The 23,330-nt window shown below is 43.1% G+C and overlaps 1 protein-coding gene across 2 annotated transcripts; it reads right to left on the bottom strand.

Moving 5' to 3' along the window:
• Positions 1 to 1,319: 1,319 nt before the first annotated feature.
• On the bottom strand, positions 1,320 to 22,265 carry LOC121599181 (E3 ubiquitin-protein ligase SH3RF3). 2 transcript variants are annotated; one of them, XM_041926776.1, is made up of 11 exons: positions 20,758 to 22,265; positions 6,678 to 6,786; positions 6,176 to 6,602; positions 5,693 to 6,040; positions 4,775 to 5,367; positions 4,543 to 4,664; positions 4,267 to 4,462; positions 3,840 to 4,188; positions 3,520 to 3,756; positions 2,565 to 2,846; positions 1,320 to 2,486 (listed from the first exon to the last, which is right to left on the bottom strand). In XM_041926776.1, the coding sequence occupies exons 1-11, from the start codon at positions 20,869 to 20,871 to the stop codon at positions 2,315 to 2,317; spliced, it is 2,949 nt and encodes a 982-aa protein (XP_041782710.1). In that variant the 5' UTR covers positions 20,872 to 22,265; the 3' UTR covers positions 1,320 to 2,314. The 2 variants fall into 2 exon arrangements, with proteins under 2 accessions (XP_041782710.1, XP_041782708.1); XM_041926774.1 differs by having other exon boundaries at positions 3,840 to 4,462.
• Between the last annotated feature and the right edge of the window lie 1,065 nt (positions 22,266 to 23,330).

Genomic DNA, 23,330 nt, shown 5'->3' with positions numbered 1-23,330 from the left:
GTTCTGCCCAAGAAAATACATGCACACGTACACACATACATACACACAGATTGGACACAGACAGACAGACAGATACAGATACAAACGATACCCTTTAGTCTCTCGAATCATTTTCTCTATTGCGCATTTTCCGATCAGATCTATTAGCTATACCTTGTATATTCCACTGACAAATAGTACGGAGCGGGTGTTACGAATCTGTCTAATTTAGGTACACACTTACACACACACAAACAACCCGCAATCGCTGTAAGTGTGCCATAGGACTAAACACATTGGGAGGCGTTTATTTTTTCTCTCTTTTCCTTTTCCTTAATGAAACAAAATCAGTCCACTATCGTTTACATTGCTACTACCTCTCACCACTTCCTTTTCTACCGCCAATCAGACATAGTCAGTACCTATATAAATGGCCGCATTAAACGACGGGATGGATGGAGTTGGTAGTGAGTTGTTTTTGTTCAAATTTGTGACGAATTTTGGTGTTCTAAGATAAGATCCCTATCTCTGTTTCTTTTTGACCTGTATTACGTGACAAAGGAACGCTTAACTCTCTCACAGACACACACACACAGGCACACAGACATACATTTGTCTCTATCAAAATGATCGAAAACGACGTGAGATGTAAGTTATCTAATCAGTAACATCAACATGTAACGATTTGCTCGATTTGTTTTTTAGACTAGTGTCTGTCATCCTCTGTTGTAAATCCGTATCCAGTATTTGTGCTTGCGACACCTTTCGCCTTTTTCGAAGATTCTTCCCTCAACACTATGGCTAGTAAAGTTTGCTAAACTAAATATATATGCGTGATTTTCTTCTTCTTGTTCCACTGCTTCTATTCCTCATTAATAGTATTAGACACCAGCGTTCATTTTCCTTTACGTTTTGTTTCAACATAACAAAGGTAGTACCAAACACTACACACATATACAATTTTCCTAACAGTGTTCTTTTTTGCTGCTCCCTTCAGCTGCACGTAATTTTTAACCGTAATTCCGTGCCTTATTTCTCTTTTTTACGTCTAAACTGAGCTTGTTTGCATTTTCCAGCACAGCGCACAAACATATCAAACCGTTTTTGGGGTGTTTTACTTTTGTCCTCTATCTCATCACCCACCACTCTCATGCGAGAAAACAGTTTCTAGTATCTTTTGTTGTTGGATTTTGCTCCTTGCTTTTTGTACAATTTAAAATATGCTAAAATTCAATCACACACTTTCACAGATAACGAACAAGAAGTAGTAGTCGATAGTGTTTTAGAGTACGGGGAGAGTTGCCGAAATAAAGGTATCCTTTTTTGTTTTGTTTTTTTTCCTCCTAATAAATCTGTACAATTATCCCTTCCTTTGCCCATGGCTGTTGCGTTTTGCCGAAAGCGATTGCAATCTATTTGATAGATATTACCGCATCCTGCCTGTTTGATAGTATATTGAGCTGAGTATTTAATAGCCTTAAAGAAACACCGGGTGATTCTGCACCACCTTACCGCTGCAATATGCAATTTAAAAAAGAGATAAAACTATTCAATTAAAAATTGTTAGCATAATAGTATACGGATTAAGGTTTTTTTTTGTTAATAGAAACAATAAAGTCTCGTTTAAGATGTATGGCGAACTAATAATACAGCGTAAATAATTTTTAAAATTGCTTACACCTAGCATGAAAAACTATGAAAAACTAATCGTAAAACATCTCAGCACCGTCGAAAGAAATTACTCACACAAAAAAAATTGCATTTGATGGGAGGGAAACAAATGTAAAAAAAGCACCTATTATATCGCCGATCGCTGGGTCATGGCGGGAGTTTAGTTTAGCATAAAGAAAGGGAGAGAGATTCAATTTACAATCAAGATATCAAACGATTTTAGACTAACCGATCATCACGCGCCGATCAACAGTAAAATGTAACAGTCATGCATATGTGAGGAGTTCATTGGAAGATCGTAACCGACGACCGGTGTATAAGTATAACACAATACTGTTCTATTAAATGCTACTATTGCGTAGAGAGTACCGCGTACTGGAATATGCGCTTCGCTCACACTCATCTCAGTTCTTTGTTTGATTTCGCGATCGACTATATCATCTTTGCTAAGGTGGTCCGGACAATGCTCTCAGCAAACAAGCACCTAAATATAATTCAACCATTTTCATTTCACCAAACCAACGGGTCCGAAAGAAAGTTCGGGAAAAGCAATTCAGGGGGTTTCTCGAACCATCCTCGAAGGTACATGTGTTGCACTTTAGTTGTTCCACAGTTGCTGCTGTTGTACTTGCCGGACGGCACCGTAGTGCTTGTCCGCACCGTATCAGATGTCCGGTTCGACGAACGACGCTGGGAATAGGCCCGTCTTGCCCGACCGCGCGTGCGTTCCTTTGTACCATCCGTTATCACGCTTTTTGTGCACCATCACAATGTCGCCGACGCGCAGTTCCAGCTCATACTCGCTGTTCGGTGGGTACGGCACGATGCATTTGAATCTAAGCGCGAGGAAACGAATCGGGACATTAGGTGTTGATTGCAAAATATTTGGGCAAGCTTTTTTCTTCCAAACTAACCTCTCCCGAACGGTTTGCGAGTGGGACGACTTGGAGGATGTTTTGGAAGGTGTTCCATTAGCGGCCACTGTTGGGACCACGGTAGCAGTGGCGGACGTGTGCTGCGATGGGCCGAGCTGCGAGATGATTGCGGACGCGTCCAGGCTTTGGGACTTCCGGTGGTAGATGTGGGACTGTTGCTGCTGCTTCGCGACCATATGGGAGGAGGACGTTGAGGCGGGCGCTTCATGCGCGATGTGTTTGGGCATGGCCGTCACCACGGTATGATCGCCATACTTGAACCTGTACGAGTGAAATTGTTAATTTAATTTCTTATTCTCTTGAGAATCGATAAAAGTCAGATTCGAATTTAAAAATTGATATTCACCGCGTGGAAAATGTTATAAACACATCGATCTGAAATTTAATTTCCATAATAATAATTTTTAATTTCTTCAGCATGATTTTCAACACATCAACGAGCTGCATGTTTTTTTACCGGGGTTTGAAGCCGAATCTCATCACCCGTTGACAGGTAATGTATTGAAAATCATGATGAAGACATTAAAAAATTATTACATGGTTTTTAAGTCACTTTCGAATGTGCATATCATTATTTACCCGCTCCAAGATGTTTTTCAACAGAGTCAAATGGTGTATTTGCTTCATAATGAAATTTTAATTTTTACACAAGATTTTCAACACATCACGACGTCAAACTCAATCAAGCTTGAGATGTGTTGAAAATCATGTGGAAGAACTGAAACATTATTGTGATGAAAATACAACATTTGACAGCTGTTGAAAAACATCTCGCAATCAATGATAAATGTTTTGGACATTGGAAATTGACTCGGAAAACCCTGTATGATGAAAATGAAATATCAGAGTGCTGGGGAAAAACTTCTTACACAGGATAAAAACCAATGTTTACATTCGAAAGTGAATGCGAGAAAATCTCTGTTTAACCGCTTACCCATGCATCGATGGTCGCTCTTTGTGCGGTTTTATACGCTGGGATCCGTACATCATTGGAACGTTTTCACCGCGCACTCCTGCCAGAGCGGGATGATTCGGTTGATGGTGGTGCTGTTGCTGCTGCTGTTGATGGAGATGCTGCTGCTGCTGCTGGGAAGAGTGCGTTACGCCCGCTCCATTCAGCATCAAATCCATCGGTAAATTCTGAAGCAGCTGACTTGGACAGGAACCAGACCTGTAAAAAAATGAAAAACATTCATACAAAAGTCCTTACAAACAATACAAAAAATAAACTTAATTCTTTGCTTTTCTCATTACCTCACGTGCACTGGATTGGCGATCTGTTTAAAGTGTGGCTTGGCCAGCTGTGCTGCTGAGCCAACGCCGGACGCGAGCATTGCCGCATCCGCCGCCCCGGCCATCTCCTCGAACAGCGAGCTGTCGCTCGTGTACGCCGGATTGGCCGTACCGCCCGAACAGCCACCGGTAGGCGATTTCGAACGCTTCATGTTGGTCAGCCGCTTCATCAAACTGACCGCCGACGAGTCCTTCTTTACCTTTCCGCCGCCCGCTGCCGGCGGTGTCGTGGTGGCCTCCTGCCCTGCACCCGGTTGCTGCTGCTGCTGCTCGTTGTTCGGCGAACCGGGTCCTCCACCGTCCAGCGAACCTTGACGACCGAAGATGGAATCAATATATTTCATGCCCTGTTGCTGCTGCTGCTGCTGCTGTGGTATTGTTGTATTACGTGGCGGCAGCTCGGGCAGCTGCAGCGGTTGATGCTGCTGGGGAGAGGCCGATCCACCGTTGGATGGACTGCTCATGGCACCGTTGGAACCGTTCAGGGCGGACGATGCACCACCACCGGCCGCCTGCTGCTGCTGCGGGCTGGAGATGTTGCTCATCTTGCCGGAGGAGTGGGCATTCGCGTTGCGCGTCGCAGACTAGCGGAAAGTATGCGAAGAAAATGGTTTTAAATTAATAACAAAACACATTCTTCTTGCGCGATAAAAACAAAACCTACCGAAGCACCATCACGGCCCTTGTGGATGGCAACATAATTGCCGGGGAAAACGCCCGACTTCTTCTGCCAGTTTGTACCCTTAAACCAACCATCCTGGCACCGTTCCGTGACATAGTAGACGGCTGCAAAGGAAATGCAAAAAAAAAAAAACAAAAACACGCTCAAATCAATACAATTTTGATAGGGACGGATCAAAAGTGCTAACAACAACCAATTTCAACACACAACTCACCTCCTTTCTTCAGCTCGAGCTCGTCCGGTTTCTGCGGCTTGTACGGGTAGAGCGCAACGTACATCGTCGGCAGCTGCGGATGCTGCTGGTACATTTGACTAGCTTTTGTCGCGTTACACTTCTGGTAGCCCGTGGCAGGGGCCGTGGACGTCGTTGGCGCTGCCGCAGCCGCCGTCGTCGCATCGACCGATTGGCGGGACGGTTTTGCATCTCCGGCAGCAGCAGCAGCTTCGGTGTTTAACATTTCCGTCGAATGTCGGTGCGGTGCGGCCTGGCTCGGCTGCAACGGTCCACCGGTCGCCGTCGTCGACAGCCCGGACGTGGTGAGGGAGTGACGCTTTTCCCGATTGGCCGGATCGGAGCGCTTCGACTGGTGCTGCTTGCTGCCGACCGCCGCGGCGGGCTGGGACTGCTGCTGCAGGAAGTGAGCCGTCGGGCTGCTGGGCGCGGTGCTCGAGTTGGAGCTGGTCGTGCTGGTGGAAGAGTTGGGACTGGTCGTTACGCTGGAGCTCGTGTCGCTGCTGCTGGTGGCACTGCTGGCGTTCAGATCGAACGGTGTCGGCGGTACGGTTCGATTCGAGTTGTTCAATATGCTGAAAAAACAAAATTTGATTAGCAATTCGAGAGGAAATACAGGGTTTCCAGGGGTTCTCATAGTTGTGAGACACTTCCTTGACTCTTTTCTATAGGAAGTGAACTTCATTGGTTGGAAATTGGAATCGATGGCACCCTTTTTGGCCAGGCTCGTTAGAAATTCCTAAAGGATTTGTACAACAAGGGTGCTATAGAGTCCAATTCCTATTACATTAAGTTCATTTCACGAAAGAAAGAGTTAATAAAGTGTCCCACAGCTATGAGAACTCCTGGAAAACTCTATAAATCGATAATAGACTCCCTAGCGACCCTTCGACCACTTACTGCTTCAGTGCCGTGTCCATCATATGCTTCGCCAGCCCGTTCATCTCGACGAACGAGATCGGAAAGATGCCAATCTTGTCCCCGATTCGGCCCTCCGCCCAGTTCTGGTCGACGCGCCGCAGCACGTGTATCAGGGCGCCCTTCTTGAACGTCAGGCAGCCCTCCTCCTCCGTCGGGCCCATGCGAAAATCGTACAGCGCCTTGCACTGCGGGAACGGCAGCGGCACGATCACCTTGATGTGGTTCAGCGGCACCGCACCCTCCTTCCCGTTCACCTCTCCCACGCACCAGTTGTGGTCGATTTTCTTCCGCAGTATAATAATGTCACCCTTGCGGAAGCTTATATCGCTGGAAAGTAAGGAGAGAAAAGCAAGCTACCCGTGTGAGTATCGCCGTTTGCCATAATAATGCAAAGCCACATTCCACAAGTGGTGGAGTGGAATAGGACAGTGTGAACAAAACCCACACAAACTGTTTCGCTACCTTGTCTCGCTGGAGGAAAAATCGTAAAACGCTTTGGCGTGTGGGATTTTCGACAGATCGAGCGATGCATTCGGGCCCGCGCCAGTGACACCGCTCGACGCAATAATACGCGACAGTGGCTGATGCGGATGGTGATGATGCTGCTGCTGCTGCGGATGCGATGGATGGTGCGGGTGCTGCGCTTGGCCGTCGGCCGTACCCTGGCCGTTGGACGATTTGCCTATTTTAGCACCATGCACGCCCCCCGATGATGGATGTTGCTGCTGGTGGTGGTGTTGATGGTGCTGCTGCTGCTGCTGATAGTTGACCGCATTTGCGTTCGACGTTGGTGCGGCGCCATGTGATTGATTGCGATTGCACGTGGGTTTGCTGCTGCCGTTGGTCGTCTGGCTCGTGTTCTGGCTGTTCAGTTCCGCCGTCTTCATGCCTGCAAGGGAAGGGATTGGGTATGAGTTTTGGTGAGTGACTTCATAATCTGGGAGGGTGCGTGCGGGCAACATACCTTCCAGTATTCGCATCAGCAGGACATTCGGGGGCAGCTCGTCGATTCGCACCTCGACCAGGACGCGACACTCGGGACATCGTAGCTCTTGGTGGCTGGCAACGATTTCCTTTACACGGAGAAAAGCGAGTAAAAAAGCGGTAAGTAAATAGGTTGAGCAAGTAAAGAGAGGCGAAGTAGAAGTGCTGGAGAAATGCTGTTGTACGATAAGACAACAGACAGCTCACACTCATGGTCTGTTATCTTTCAGACGGGGATAGAAGACAATTAAACGATAACCGACTAAAATCGTCCACTTCACACCACGCGCAACAGGATGCGATAAGTGTGACGATAGGCAATACTCAAAAATCAATAAAACAACCATTTGCTAGTAAATTTTAGAGAAACATTTTACGATTTCTTTTGTTTTATCGATTGATCGAAAATGAAACCAGACCCCAATATTCAGTCTTGCGAAACACATATGACACACGTTGTTGTTTAATTGTCCACATTAAACTATTTCTTTTGATAAACTTGAAGAGCTTCCCGTGGGAGTGCGGGTTCGGGTTTAAAAATAGCATCCTAGGAAAGCGATTATGCCATAACGGTGTGTAATCTTTCAAGCACCGAGTCTGTAACGCCATCATCACACTCCGTTTCCGGGGTGGTTTAATCTTGCTCGTGTTGCTTGAGAGTGGCGAGGAGAGCGGAACCGCTCTTTTTGTTTGCTAAGAACAGAGAGACGCCCATCACCCAAACCTCTACAAGCGTGGGGAAGAGGTAGACGTTTGCTTTCTTTTACTTAGTGTGCAAATCGTAAAGTGCACCACGGCTCTGTGCCGTTTCCGTGCAACCGTGCAACGAATGCCATGTGTTTTGGGGACGCTTGAGAGCAGCAGCAGCAGCAGCAGCATGGTGTATTTCCGCAAGCATGTGTTTTAATGTTGCGCACAGTGGCACAAAATGTGTTGCTTTCGATGTTGTTGTGATGCCGAAAGGTAACACGTTTTTCACGCCCAATGCAAAGCGTGCAAACAGTAACACACTGTACAGCGCGTGTAAGACGGTCGCTCACTGTTAATCGTGACGTTAAGCTGCAGCTAAACGTTGAAACGGACTGCTTTGGATACACCGGGGCCCTATTTTAAAGGCAAATTCTTGTGGTAGCAAAAAACAACGCAAATGACGTTGCTTTTGGCCGTTGAAGTGTTACTTTATTATAGTCACTGAAAAGGTTTTTTTTTTTGGTTGTTTAAAACACTTCTCTTGCGTTTGTGACCCTGATGGAAATAATTACTTCGGTAATTACATTTAAATATTGCAAAAAAGGCGCATACAGCTCGGGCAAAAGATGAACCGATTATGAGTTCCCGCTCCTTAACGGTGTGCAGAATAATAAAGATGGGGTTTTCACGTTTCATGATGAAACATAATCAAAATATAAAGTAAAAAAACAATTGTTTTTTTTCTCTTTGCACACAAATGCTTTCATTTCGAATATTAAATTGGAAGCAAAATGAAGAGCATCCGGAAATGTTTCTTTTTTATAGTTCATAAAATAACTAAAATATGTACTGCCAAGTTGATTATGTGGTGCGCACGTTAAAAGTGCACAATATAGAATTGATTAAATTTACGTTTTAATTGCGCTGTAATTACACGATAAAGTTTTTTATCATCACATTTTTTTTCTCTTTGCTTCAAAGTTTCAGGAATTCGATCATGATAAGATTTGAACCCACGATCTGCAGTGCGTTGGTCCAATGACTCTGCCAAGGCACCGTGACGCTTCTGTCTAGCACAGCGGTTCTAAACACGGTTTTATATAACGCAATCGACCTGTGTTTACAATGTGTATCAATCGTTTTAAAGACCGATTTGATATTTACCAAGATTTGATATTAATGAATTAGCACGCCGGGAGAGCTGAATTAGAGCGATTTTCAAAACCCATCTTACACGATACAATTTTTTATATGTTTGTAAATAAAAGGCTTCCTTTGTTAGGTTTTTCGCTGATGATTAGTTACTAATCAAACCGCGTCAAATATAGCTAGTTAATTATCTCGGAAACATTATTTAGATAGCCGTACAATTAGCGTCCAATTAAAAAAAAAGTGGTAAATATTTTCATTTACTAAACAAACTATTTGGATACGCATGGCCGCTGCTAATCAGTATGAATGATGCTTATCTGCTAGTTCAATTTTACACAGCAGTATTTATTCGCGATTATTCTCATTTTTTAAAATATTCATAAAATTATATTAAATTATGTTAAATTATATTGCTCTTTCAAGATAAGGAGCATTTAAAAATATTTTAAATTTTATTTTTTAAGTAGAATTGGTTAACAAATACATATATGGAACCCAGAATTCTCTTCTCGCCAGTTTTTACTGCGTATACTGTACTAGAGTGTGATGTATCAATACTTTATATAAAAATCCAATCAGTAGTAGAGAAGTGTATTACTATAATAGTACATATTTTGGATCTTTTGTAAAGAGTTAACTTATAAGGTTTTACGAGTTAACTTCCAATATCTACAACAGTTTTCATTGATTGCGAGATGTTTTTCAACAGCTGTCAAATGCTGTATTTGCTCCAAATAATGTTTCAGCTCTTCCACATGATTTTCAACACATCTCCAGCTGGATTGAGTTTGACAGTTCTTTGAGGTGTGTTAAAAATCATGTGTAAGAACTGTAATTTTATTATGAAGCAAACACACCATTTGACAGCTGTAGAAAAACATCTTGGAGGTGGTGAATGATGATGTGGACATTCGAAAATGACTTGGAAATCCCTGTATAGGCACGATTGGTGTCTCATTAGACTAGATAATAGTGAACAGTAGACTCAACCGTTACATCCCAATGCAAAGATCAGGCTTTCGAGTATGTGTATACATGAAATATGCATCGTTTTAATGTTAAAATTCAGGTTTAAATTCGAAATCCATTTTTTTTTTCATCGAATTAAAACTCTCCTAAAACAACCATGCGATCCTTCATTTCCACGGCGAAGGAAACTGTTTCCAATCGATATGGCAATTTATTTATCCCACTGCGGTCCGGGATCTGGACGGTGAGAGACGCGAGCCGCAAAACCGCACCACCGTGCTCAATACAATGCACGGCACAACTCTGCCCGTAGGTGGCGGCGGAGGCGACGACGCGCGGTACTGTCATAGCTGCCATTTGCCATTTTCTTAGCGTGTCTTAGCGACCTGATCTTAAAGCGAACGCCTGTGTGTGAAGGTGGAGCAGCATGGGTACCACGAAGAGTTCGATTCTTCGCTGCCGCTTTCTTACAGTCTACTTCTCTACACCATCGGCCTCCTCCCAGCGGTGGAACTTATGCACACCGCAGCCGCCTCCGCCCATCGCCTGGGAAAAGAATGTTGGAGAATTGTGGATTGTGTGTGTGTATATGTGTTTGCGTCCAGCAGCAGAGAGTAGAGTGGCTGCTGTGTGACCGCACACGGCCACACCACATCATCATTGCATAAGGCGCAAGGATAAGCAGCAGACGCTGTGTGTGCGCAAGAAGAGCATAGATACACCAACACAGCGGCGAGACAACAGGGCTGATGCAAAAAAAAAATCGCCCAAGTTGCGCTCCGCGCATAACGAAGAAAAATCCGGTTCGAAACTATGGTAAAGCGGAGGTCGAGATTCGAGTGCTGGCGGCTGCGATACTGCTGTTGTTGTGTGCTCCACAAATGCAAATAAACGTGCCAGTGCAACGGTTGTTCGGTGGAGAGTTTAGCGCACTTCATTCAGCACGAATAAAACGAGCAAATATGAGCGACATTTAATTAATCCTTTCTAAAAAGAATATTGTGTTGTGTGGCTCTCACAGCAAAAACAAACGGATGCGTTCGGATATTAGCTGACGACATGTGCTAAAAAAAAGCCAGCCCCGTTTTATGGAGTGATGCAACCCCGGTACGAACGATATGGTGTATCGGCAGCAGCACACACAAAAAAAAGGCATCCAAAGAAGAAATAACCAACACACACACCGCGGCGCGAAGCCGGATGAATCATGTGAACCAGTCGCCAGAAGGAAAAAGACCTTCGCATTCACTTCGATAAGCAAATGCGCGAAATTTGCCAAACCACTTCTTGGAGGGCAGCAGCCCCGGCAGCCTCGGAAACCAAGCCTGTAGAAACGACTTTCCCACAGCCGACGATGCACGTGGTTTGTGGTGTTTGCTGCGCAGAGGGAAACCGGTTTGATGACGTTTAGAAGTTCCAACAATTTCATCTCGAACAGTGTTAGGACGAACAGGTTTAATCTTGTTCCTCGCGCGCAGCGAGGGTTTGCTGTGTTCCTTTTCTGTTCCTTTTTGTGCTTGAGAGCACAACAGATAGACATCGTCAAGGCGTACCACCACCGGGTCGGATCGGTTGGAAACTCACCTAGCTGCAGGCGCGTGGCTTTTTTTTCTAAACAGCGATCTTTGCGCTAAGGATGTTTAAACCCATCGATAGGTCGTGCTACAAATATGATAACAATTTTACTGCTTTCGAAGGTTTCTCTGAGCACAGTTCATAACTAAATAGAATAATTTCCCTACAGGGAGATATACAGACATCCGGTGTTGCTTAAATGGAGGAAAACTTTTGAGAAAACTATCTTAAATATTGTACATTACAAGAACATATTACATTACAAAATGAAAACTACAAGAGCTTTTGGCAAACTATTTTTTTACATTTGTCGGCTTAATTTATTCGGGAAATAATGGTTATGATGGCATATGATTTCATCCGCATGGCTGTCACGACCCAATACCGTCGCTCCAAATTTTGAGCACATTTTAAACTGTGTGCAGCCCTATCTCGGCTATGATATAGTGAATTTTGTTTTTTAAAGCTTCAATTATCTCGGTTTTGTTGAAGTAACACTTATTTTTGACGGCTCTTCACAAAAAATAATCCAATAATTCGATCTTGAAAATCTGAGCGCCAAATATCGATTGTAACATGGTCCCGCGTATCGTCTAGGTTCTCATATTCAATTGTAGCGAACAAAAATGCACCTAACAAGGCTCTATATGGCTCTAAATTGACTGTAACCGTCTCACTTGCATCACTTTCAAAGACAAATCGCCCACTGATGCCTTTTGACCAAAATCCACACTAATGGATTGACAATTCATCGATTGAGTGTGAGTTCTCAGTATCATGAAATCAGGGTTTCTTGAATCTTTCCTTGAGATTCTATCATACGAATCTTCAGTGATGGGTGATTCGAGTCTCGATTCATGAATCTTTAAAGATTAATGTCCAAGGATATATCTCAAATGATTCATGAGTCTCCAAGGATTCACGAATCTACAAGGATTCACGAATCTCGAAATATATATCTTCAAAGATTCATGAATCTAAAAAAGTCATAGATCCATTAAAATTCATATATCTCCGGGAATTCCTTCCTAAGAACATGCCCGTCGTGGGTTCAAGCCTCACATGGATCGTCTCCCCGTCACATAACAAACTATCCCGGTGCGTGGTACTTGCCAAGAAGGCTTGAAAGCTTGTACAGGGTGGTCACGCGTAGGTACCTACACCTACCTACAAGAAGAATAATGAGAAGCTCAAACTCTATGATTCATTGGAGATGTATGAATCCATAGACATTCATGAATCTTTGGAGATATATGAATCATTTGAAATTCGTGATTTTTTCGAGATTCACGAGTCTTTTTAAATTCATAAATCTTTGAGATTCACGAATCTTTGGGATTCACGAATCTTTGGAAATTCATGAACTTTGGAGATTCATGAATCTTTGCATTCGAAATTTAGATTCATTGAATCAATTCAAATATTCATTCAGATTCATGAATCTGAATAAGATATACCCAACAGTAGTTCCCAGGGTCCAACATACGACAATTTTGCTTGCTAACATAGCTACACAATTCACACAATTTCACGCTCACGTATGAGAATTGCAACATTGCCATGAAATTTAAAGTAATGTCGCAATATTTGCCAGCGTTCTTCAAACGCTACACTACACCATATTCGGTCAACGGGATATTAACACTATCTATCAGATCTGTCATGACACCAGTGTTATCAGACTCGAAAAAACGTCGTAGTTTAAAAAAGGAGATAAATCGCGGGCCTAACATATTGGTTATGTTGTTCTTGAATATTTACTAAATCGTAGAAACATTATCTTTGAAAAAAAAATTAATTTAAAACGCTTCAAAATTAACCGAATTATATTTTCTTTTATGTTATGATGATTATACTAGACGTAAACAATGTGTCCATCAAATAGTTATGAAAATCTAAAACAACGCAACACACCTGTCATTTAGTTTTTTAATATAAACGTACTTCGGTTAAATATTGGAATATTTCCACTGTTACAGGCTTTCCAGCTGAAACCATCAAATGGGCCTTTGCTGAAATGTTCATTTGTTGGAAAACCTATGCTCAGGTATCAGGTAAGACTACCTTCTTGAAGATTGATTGGTTTTTGTGTGTGTTTTTGTGTGTGCTAAAGAGAGTCTTTCTTTCGTTTATGCAAATAAAACAGAGAAACCAACCCTTTCCCATTAAGCTTCATGAATAAATTGCATCATTTAAAATCTTTGACCTTTTAACCTCCATGGCAGGCTTAAAAAAAAGAACCAACAATACCTAAACCGGCCAAGGATTTGCCCTTTTCTTCGTGACCTTTTACAAAACATTAAAAACAAAAAAACACCGAAAAGTTTTTATTTTTCTACGTTTGCACACAAGTCACATGACGGAATGTCGCAACTTCTGCGGCGCCCAGTACATCCGCCCAAGACTCCCGAAAAACCTCCCCCGAGCGCCGCTAAAATTGATGCCGCGTTTAGCGAGCAGTTCAGTCGTAACCAATATGATGATTGGCCAACAATTAGATGGGCATGTGAACAATGGAGGTGAGCGAGAGAGAGAGAGAGAGAGAGAGAGAGAGTGCCAGTCGTTGCAATTATCGAAACGAAGGCACACAACAACCCGCCACCGATCCTCCTGCTGGAAAACTGCTGGAACTGCCCGGGAGGATCATTTTTCTGGAGCAACCTGCAGCAATCGAGACAACGGCCACAACACCACAAACGCACGCTCGCTCGCTCGCTTCCATTATTTCTCGGTTTCGAAGCAATTTTCTCAAGTGCATGTTAAATGTGTGCGGTAAGGCTAAGACCGTTTTACACTCCCTTCTTCCCACCTTCGCCAACCCCCTTGCCATTGCTGCCGCTAAGAAAGCGGTCCTCATCATCTCTTGACCGTTTCACCGCTGTAAAATATACCTCCCCAATTAGCATTATTCATAGGCAAACACAGAGACCCAAACTAAACACGGCAGAAAACACCACCGAGGCGACAGCATTCCACAGGCAGCGGGCTGGCCAGAGGGCGTCTTCCAAGCAAGAATGTGTGAGTATTTGTACGGTGGTTAGAAGCGTAACAGGTACAGGCTGTAGCTCTGCTCACAAAAAGATGTGGAAATATATTTTAACAAAAAATAAAATAAAACTTCAACAACAGCCTTGCTTCGAGTGCAGGAACCACTTTACGCCGATCGGACCGCCGCCGAGAGCACGACGGCGCGGGTAACAACAGCAACAGGTGGACGGCGCACGGATCAGGGACCGGATTTGGAAGTGGATATGAGATTAGGACCACCGAAATGTCTTCCCAGCGCTTCACCGGGGCAGCCAGGCAGGCAAGGCAGGTGTGGTGGAATTTTTGTTTTATTTTTGGCAGACGGCGGTTTCTGTGTGACATGCATAGATAAAACGGGGAGGGAAATCCCTTCCTCGGTCCCGCTGCCCGGGAGCCACCAACCGGAAAGGTGCGAAACGTGAACCGTGCGAAACAGGGTTTGATTGAATCATTGGATTGGAATAAAATGGAATGTGCGAGACGAGACGAGGAGCGCGCGCGCAGGCGAATTTGGAAGAATAAAAATAAAATAAATCAATATTCAGACGATGAGGCAGGGTGAGAAGCGAATGGAGGGAGGAGAGATGATAGGGAAAGGAGAATGAAGAGCTATTTTGCAAATCGTTCGACAAAATGGTTACAAAATGTTTGTTGAAACGATTCCAACGATAGATGAATTGATGAGTGAGTGAGATTATAAATTGAAACAATTCTCTTTTCCACTGTAATTCACATAACATTCAGATAATTAAATGACACATAAGGGAAATATCTTCTTCTTCTTCTTTGGCTCAACAACCGATGCCGGTCAAGGCCTGCCAACACACTTATGGGCTTGGCTTTCAGTGACTTATTGATTTCCCCCCATAGCAGGATAGTCAGTCCTACGTATGGCGGCACGGTCTATTTGGGGCTTGAACCCATGACGGGCATGTTGTTAAGTCGTACGAGTTGACGACTGTACCATGAGACCGGCCAAGGGAAATATACTGGAGATTATAATATAAAAACCAACAACTTATTCATTAGAAAATGCAATTATGTCAATGAAGTTGTTACTGGTCAAATAACAATTTGTATTTTTAAGTTAAAGGGGTTTCCATCTCAGTTTCAAATGTAAACATTGTCATTCTCCGCATTGTGCAAAATGTAATTCTACATCGATCTGATATTTCAGTTGCGTTATAATAATTTTTATTTGCTTCTGCATTATTTTCAACACTTCGTACACTGCAACGATTCGAATGAGTTAAAAATTTCAATGATTTAACAAATCTTGTATAAAAAAAGACACAAAGAACACAAAATAAAATAAAACATCATAGAACAAAAAATGCCCGTCGTCAGGAATAAATTCATTGTATTCACATTCCAACAAAGATTTGTTTTATTCGAGCAAGCGAATGCAACATCTATTCGAAAACAATCAAACCCATCGCTTTTTTCATCTGTTTCATAGTTCATAAAAAAATTATAATTATTTGGATCTTCCATTATTCCATTAGAAGTGGCTTTGACTCATTCTTTTAAGTGCCGTTTTCTTTTGCTTCACAAGTTGTGTTGAAAATCATGCTGAAGAAATTGAAAATTATTAGGATTACATTCGAAAGTAACTTGAAAAACCCAGTAAAATAGTTTTCAAATTTATAACAACAATACAGGGTTTTCCAAATCACCTTCGAATGTGCACATAATTATTCATTGCCTCCAAGATGTTTTTCAACACCTGTCAAATGGTGTATTTGCTTCAAATTAAAATTTCAGTTTTTGCAAAAGATTTTCAACACATCACAAAGAACCGGCAAGAACTCAATTCAGCTCGAGACGTGTTAAAAATCATACAGCAGAAATTCAAAATTATCATGATGGAAACGAAATATCCGACTGATGTGGATTAACATCTTGCGTGCGGTGAATTTTGCGTTTTCATTCGAAACTGACTTGGAAAACCCTGAAATGATGTGCACATTCGGAAATGACTTGGAAAACCCCGTAATATTTGTTTAATGTCTTCAACATGATTTTAAACGTTTCTCCGATCAACGGGTAATGAGATTCGGCTACAAACCCCGGCGGAAAAACGATGACAGCAGCTCGTTGTAGTGTTGAAAATCATGCTGAAGAAATTAAAAATCATTATTATGGAAAGAAATATCAGATCGATGTGTAATAACATGTGCATGCGGCGAATAACAACGTTTACGTTTGAAACTGACTTGAAAAATGCTGTAAGATTATGAATCTTGCTAATTGCATTTTGTATACCACATTGCACCTCATGAAGCGAACCCTGATTTGATACCTGAACGTGTATAGGACAATTGTCACCTTCATGAAAAAGAACTGATTAGCTGAACCTCACCTTACTGTTGGCTAAACACACTAAATATGCATCCGTTTACTATTTCTAGCTCTCTTCTTCTTCTTCTTCTTCTTCTTCTTCTTCTTCTTCTTCTTCTTCTTCTTCTTCTTCTTCTTCTTCTTCGTCGTCTTCTTCTTCTTCTTCTTCTTCTTCTTCTTCTTCTTCTTCTATTTGGCGTAACGACCTACAAAGACATGCCGGCCCTTTCGAGACTTATTTCATTACCACGTTGCCGGATAGATAGTCAATCCTTGGCTACGGGACACGGTCCATTCTGGGCTTGAACCCATGACGAGCATGTTGTTATGTCGTATGAGTTGACGCCTGTGCTACGAGACCGGCTTTAAGGCTCCAGCCAAAATGCTGAAATTTCAGCCTGTCGGTCAAACAATTAACATCACCCGTTGTAGTTTCAATTTGACAGTTACGGTGCGCCATGTTGGATTTCAGCAAAGATGTATTTTTAGTTAGTTCTTTTTTTTCTTTTTTTTTTTGAATGAGTGTTAGTTCTTTTATTAAACTTCAAAAATTGGAACAATCAGTCGGCCACTATATCTACTGAACAAGAAGCGCAATCGAACATGCTGAAGCAAAAGCAGTTCATAAGAGAAGCATTAAAAGTATGTGCGTTTAAAATGCTTGCGTGTGGCTCTTAAAACAGACGAATTAAAGTGTCCGAATTCTAGGAAGGAAATCCTGACTAGGCCGGCGAACAGAACGAAAGCTCATTCTCTCATAAGCACACACAGACGCACGCAAGCAAACATAAGTACATTACAGGATGAAAGTGTTTAACAAACACAGCAGCTAGCTGCAAAGTTGCTGCCCGGAGAGCCCCCCCAAAGGGGAATGATATTTTTAGAACTTTATGATTTCGCTTCCTTCCCCCCCCCCCCCCCCCCCGCTCCCAAACACGAGCTCCAATCAATCAAGCAAACCAGCCGCAGCGAGCAGCAGTAGGAAAGTTGCGGAACGGAAACGAAACGGAACGGCCCGTTCAAATCCTTTCGCTTTGATTTCTCACATCGACTTCATAATAATCATTCTTTCCGTCCGTGTCTTCTGGGGAGCCGCCCTAGCAACCGCATCCACATCCATCGCAGCAATCTCGGCTTAAGAGCATCCCAAGAGTTTTGTGCCGGCATTGGCGATGGAAAATCATTATCACTCCCAACTCCACTCTCCCGAAAACATTACAGGCTATTCTTTGCAAACTAAAAACACAGCTACACACACACACACACACAAACCAGTGATCGCCTACAATTATTGGTAAAAGCCGATTCGTATCTTCCCTTCGAGGGGCTTCTCTTCAGGGGGGGGAAGAGGGAAGCCGATCAAAAATTCCACTTCCGGGCGCAAGGCTATTTTGTTTCCAGCCAGCGCTGAAAGAGGGAAGGTAAAAAGTGTATCGCTTCTCTTTCTCACTCTCCTTCTCTTCCTTCTTACTCCAAAAAAAGGTAAGAACTTTTTTGTTTTTCTTTCGGACGAACAGGCCCCGCACAATCCCAAAATACCAAGGAACGAAGAGGGGAACGAGCGGGCAAAGGACGGGGGTCAAACGAGGAGCTTCGGAGGGGCGGCCGCAGCAGGTATTATTAAAATGAAATGCCCATTCACAAAAAAAAGAGAGCTAAGCAAAAACAGCAACATCACGACGATCGTGTTGGTACTTTTAGTAAAAGCCGGGGGTTTGGAGGCGGACAGAAAGGCTTCTCCCCTCCACAGCCCTCTTGAGAGATCTTTAGTGTGTATGTGTGCGTGTGTGTGTGTGTGTGCGTGACCGATCGCCCATCATACAGAAGGAGGAACAGTGGCAGATGAGCAGCGATGGAGATGGCGAACGGCGCAAGCAAGAGCAATGAGTAATGCAAAGAGGGAAGAGGGAGTGGTTTAAAAAAAATGGGAGAAGGCAGGGGGTTTGGTTGCGATGGTAATGTGCTTTTCCGCGACTCGCCTTCTTTTGTTTGTTTGTGTGCGAGCGAGCCAGCGCGCGCCTGTGTCTGTGTGGTGAAGATTCTTTCTCAGCTCTTCTTTCTCAGGTTGTTTTGCGGTCCCCGTCGGGCAAGATTTCTCAGGCTCCGGTACACTCGCCCGGTTAAGACGACCTTTTCCCAAGGGAGGGCGGTTGAGTGCCGGTTTGGTATCAAAACGCGGAGATATACATCAAAATTCCAGCATCGCAAATGAGCCTCTGCCCCTTCCATCAACCCACACGCGTGCAAATACGTCGCGCGGGTCCTTCTTTTACTTGCTTTTCTCCACTGGTGCAGAATACTTTTAAGGGGGCTAAAGCAAGCATCCAAGTAACATCATCCCCTCCCCATGTGTGGTTGTGTGACGGCGCTGTCACACATTTATGTACGCAAATCACGCGGCCTGCTCGGTTTGGAGACGATCCACACACCCTTTTGCCCGGGTGGGCCTGAAGCCCCCTGAAACTTTATCCCTAAGCCCCGGCTTTGTATCGCTCATTATCGCGCCACGATTTAAACCGGATCCATCCAAAAGCGTTCCCCCACTTCCAAAAAAAGCGCAAAAAAAAACAAAAAATTGGGAAAATCCTAATCCGAACAAGTGTGTTTTGGCAGGGTGCGTCAAGCTTTCTTGTATAGGGGTAAATGGGGCAAAATGGGCATCCATTATTTCAAAAATATTACACAGCAAGCATTTGTCATGACCATGTCAGTGAAATTTTACAGAACTGATCACAGTAAAAAAAAAGTCATGACATAGTGACTGACCAAGCCTCAGGTCGTCATAGACCAAGCCTCTGGACATAGTGACTGACCAAGGTTTCAGTGCTGCAAAATGTCGTGAGTTGTTGTTGTTGGAATAGTTTAGAGAGGCTTTGGCTTCTGCGGAGTTCTTTCGCCTAATGTCGTGAGCATCATGCGATGGTGACTGCCGAAAACAAAGACCATCACGCTTTTCAGTGAGTATCATTGATATGCGCTTCATGATATGCCGAAGATGACATTTGAGTGCTTGCGCCAAGCCTGATACTCTGGCTGACAAAGCTGAGCTGAATGCCCTCTCAATTATCATATTTATTTTTTTAACGTTACTTTTCAACGATTTTTTTGGTCAATCACTGGGTGTGATATTTTGTCTGGCGGTGATGATCGCGATGGTCATGACACGCTTGCGAGTGGTCCCGTGCAACGAAATTAGAATGCCCTGGCTTCGTCTGCTTCGTTGGGCAGAAGAGGAAAGCATGTTGATTGTCTTAGTTGGAATAGTCCGAAGTCGTCTGGAGTTGTCGGGGCAGTCCGGAGTCTTCCAGAGTCGTCCGGGTTCGTTTGGAGTCTGCTAGTATCAGAATCGGAATCAGAAGCGTTTTTTTAGAATTCGTTGGAATTCAGTTGGAATTTGTAATGACCATGCCAGGATATTTTGCAGAACTGCTCACAGTAAAAAAAAGTCATGACAATGCGATTGACCAATCGTTGGTTGTTAAAATGTCACCATGTATTGGTCACACCAAGTGATTGAGTATCACCTCTGATCATCACAATTGAGTACGTGATGCTGATATGGATTTTGTTTCAGTCAGAGTTTTTTTTTACCATTGACAGTGACATTTTGCAGCACTGGTCACAGCAATCGTTTTGAGTATCACCTCTGATTATCACAATTGAATAAACGCTGACATGGATTTTGTTTTAGTCAGATTTTTTTTATGACATCGACAGTGAAATTTTGCCGCACTGGTTGTTGCCCATATTGCCCCAGTGTCTCTCAAAGTTTCCATTTGGCCCATTTGGCTCCGCGTGTCAAAATAGAATCGCATACACTTCTTCATATAATTACGTTATTTTCAGACTATTTTAATATTTTAGTCCAAAAATAAATGTGTGGAGACATATAATAATGTAATAATAGTTGTGTGTTGTGCAAAATTTAGAAAAATAAACACTAACTGATTAAAAAGCTCATTTTGCCCCGCTTTCTCCTAAATTGTGCCAAATTTTTTGTTATTACAAAAATTTATTATATTATTAATTTTTTTTGTACTTTTTTTTGCTATTTTGTTTGTTTTGTTTTTGTTTTTTTTTTAAAAAGCTTTTCCAAATATCTCACCAAACCAACCTGGCAACCCCCCCCCCCCCCCCCCCCCCCCCCGGAGAACCTTCGAAAAGCTGACCGGCACATTCAGCAAGGCAGCTTTTCTAGCAGCGTTCTGCCATCCACAACGGCCCAAATGTTGGGCCTTTTTCAAGTGTAACGTCGAGCTGCTAACGAAAGGGGAAGGGAAGAAAGTTTGTGGAAGGAAGATACCTACCTCGAGACACTTCCGGCAGAAGGTGTGCTGGCAGGGCAGCACCTTCGAGGAGGAATCCAACCGTTCCAGACAGACGGAACATTCCAGCAGATCGTTCAGCAACCGTTCGTCCATGTTGCGGCCCGTACCCTTCCTTTCTCCGGCCGTTCTCCTTTCCGCGTGTTTTCGTATGTACTTCTTTCGTTGTACTTCTGGCACTTCTTTTCCGATCCTTTTTTTTCTGCTGTGTTGCTTTTCCTACCACCACCACCACCACCAACACACACGGAACGCACTCTAGACGCGCATAACTAGCGAGGGCACTTGGAAATTCTTCGGAAAACAACACTCAAAAGGCTTTTTTTCGGGTTTCTTCTTCTTCTTTTCGGACCCTTTCCAAAAACTAAGGATTCACCTTTTTATGGTTGTGTACTTTCGGACACAGCCTCCTTGTTTTTTCAAGACACACACTAACACGCACACACACACACCTGAAAGGCGACCTTCACAGTGGGAAACACTTCCCAGGCCCACCTACACACACACAACACACAAATACAGACAGCTTAGATAGTTAAAGGGCCACCTCGAGTAGGCTTTGCTTGCATTGCTTTGCGCCGTTTTTTTTTTATTTAGTTATCTCCTATCACTTTATTGCACATTTAATCATTCCATCTCTCTCTCTCTCTCTCTTTCTCTTGCACACCCCCGTCCCGTCTTGTGTATCGATTCTTATTGCATAGGCATGGAAAACACCTCTTGCCTCTTTCCCAATCACAGTGGCCTCTTTCTCTCTCACTCTCTTTTCCCGCACAGAGACATTCCAGGGGACAGCTTCATTTGCGTAAACGGGGCACCGAGGGTTGTTGTGTGAACTGTTGTTTACCCCATCATCGTGCTGGCACTTCCACGACCGATCCGTTTCGCGCTGCGTTCGAGAGCTTCGAGCGACGGCTTTTCCTTCGCATAATTACCCTGGAATGTGCATTATGCTGATGATGACGGTGATGCTGCCGTTGATGATCAGGGGGGGACACGCGACCCACATACACTTGCCCGTTCTTACTGGAGGTGGGGAACTCTTAAGAAGGATGATTTTTAACGCTTTTTCTTATTGGATAATAGGTAAATTACATATTTTTCTTCTTATTTTGCACAAAACCCAAGATGCTCTCATGCACGGCAACATTCACTGCATCTTCACACACACACACACACACACACACACTACGAAGCAAAAAAAACGCCTACAAACGGTGAAACAGTGAACCGAACGCTTTCCTTAGCAAGCGCTCGTTAGCATTGTGTTTTAAGCTCGTTTTTTTCTAGATTAATTTTTCTCGATATTGCACTTTGCACCACTTTCAACACTGTTTCACTGTGTTAAGCTTGCACTGGAGCCACCAAAAAAAAACACACACACAGGCAGCAATTGGTCGGGAACAGTTCTTGGACGCTTTCGTCGCAGCGCAGCCGGGAGAGCGACGTGTGCGCTTCGCTGTGCGTATTTTTTTACTTTGAAAATCGTTTTTGAGCTGGCTTTTTAATCTGACAGCCGTTCGCGGACGCTTGACAGTAGACCAGGTTGCGCCAATGGTGATGCAGACCAGCCATGTTGGATTGATAGAATGGAGCGGTTTTTAACCATTCGAAATTGCATGAAATGCGTTTTAAAACAAACAAAAGACTGAAGCAGAAACTAAACGTGTTATAAAATATGCTTTAATTGTATGATTTTTTTTTATGTTTTGTTTAGCCATTTATGTCCTGTCATGCTGTCAAGTTGCCCTCTCCCCGACTAGCAAAACATACTTAACGAAAGTTTTTTTTTTAAATACAGTGGAGCGCCGTTTATCCGAGTACATTTTATCCGGCTATCCGTTTATCCGTGCTGTTGAGAAATGATAGTTCAATACAAACGTGACATTGCGTACTGAGGAGGATATTTGAAAAAAAAAACGGTTATCAGAGCAAATTGTCATAACAAAAAATACTATAATTCATGGTAAATTTCAAATATTCTCATTAAAAAAACATATGGCTAATAACGATTTGCTGATTTGTAAAAAAAATATGATAAATTTCAAACAAAAATTAAGAATTTGTGTTTACATATATTCTTTGAATCATTATCCGTGTTATTCACATATCCGGGCGAGGTCAAGTCCCGATGAGGCCGGATAAACGGCGCTCCACTGTATTTTAATTTTGCTTCACATAAATTTTGTTTATATTAAACATAGCAAGAAAATATTAATTTAAAAGGAAATAAACACAGAAAAAGATAATAAAAATCAGGATTAGAACACACACGCTTTCTCGGTTCGGAACCAAAAGCGTTGTCATTGCTCTATTCGGCAGTTACATTAGTAAGGCTGCAAATCCAGTATATAAACAAGCTAAGATGGCGGCAAGTTATCTGTTCTCGTTGAATCAAAAATGTTGAAAAATTTCGAAGAGATCCGGTAGTAACCGTGAAAGTTTCGGTTGAAATATTTATTCGCCTTCTAAGAGTATCATGTACCTGTTAAAAAGCTCCATAGTTCCGCAAAGTACCGTCTTTCTCTTAATCAGCCACAAAATACGACATCGGA

Source organism: Anopheles merus, chromosome 3L, assembly GCF_017562075.2.
Source record: "Anopheles merus strain MAF chromosome 3L, AmerM5.1, whole genome shotgun sequence".
In the NCBI taxonomy this organism is placed as follows: Eukaryota; Metazoa; Arthropoda; class Insecta; order Diptera; family Culicidae; genus Anopheles; species Anopheles merus.
Note: the sequence above shows the minus strand (reverse complement) of the source record. Positions and strands in the feature narration are given on the sequence as shown.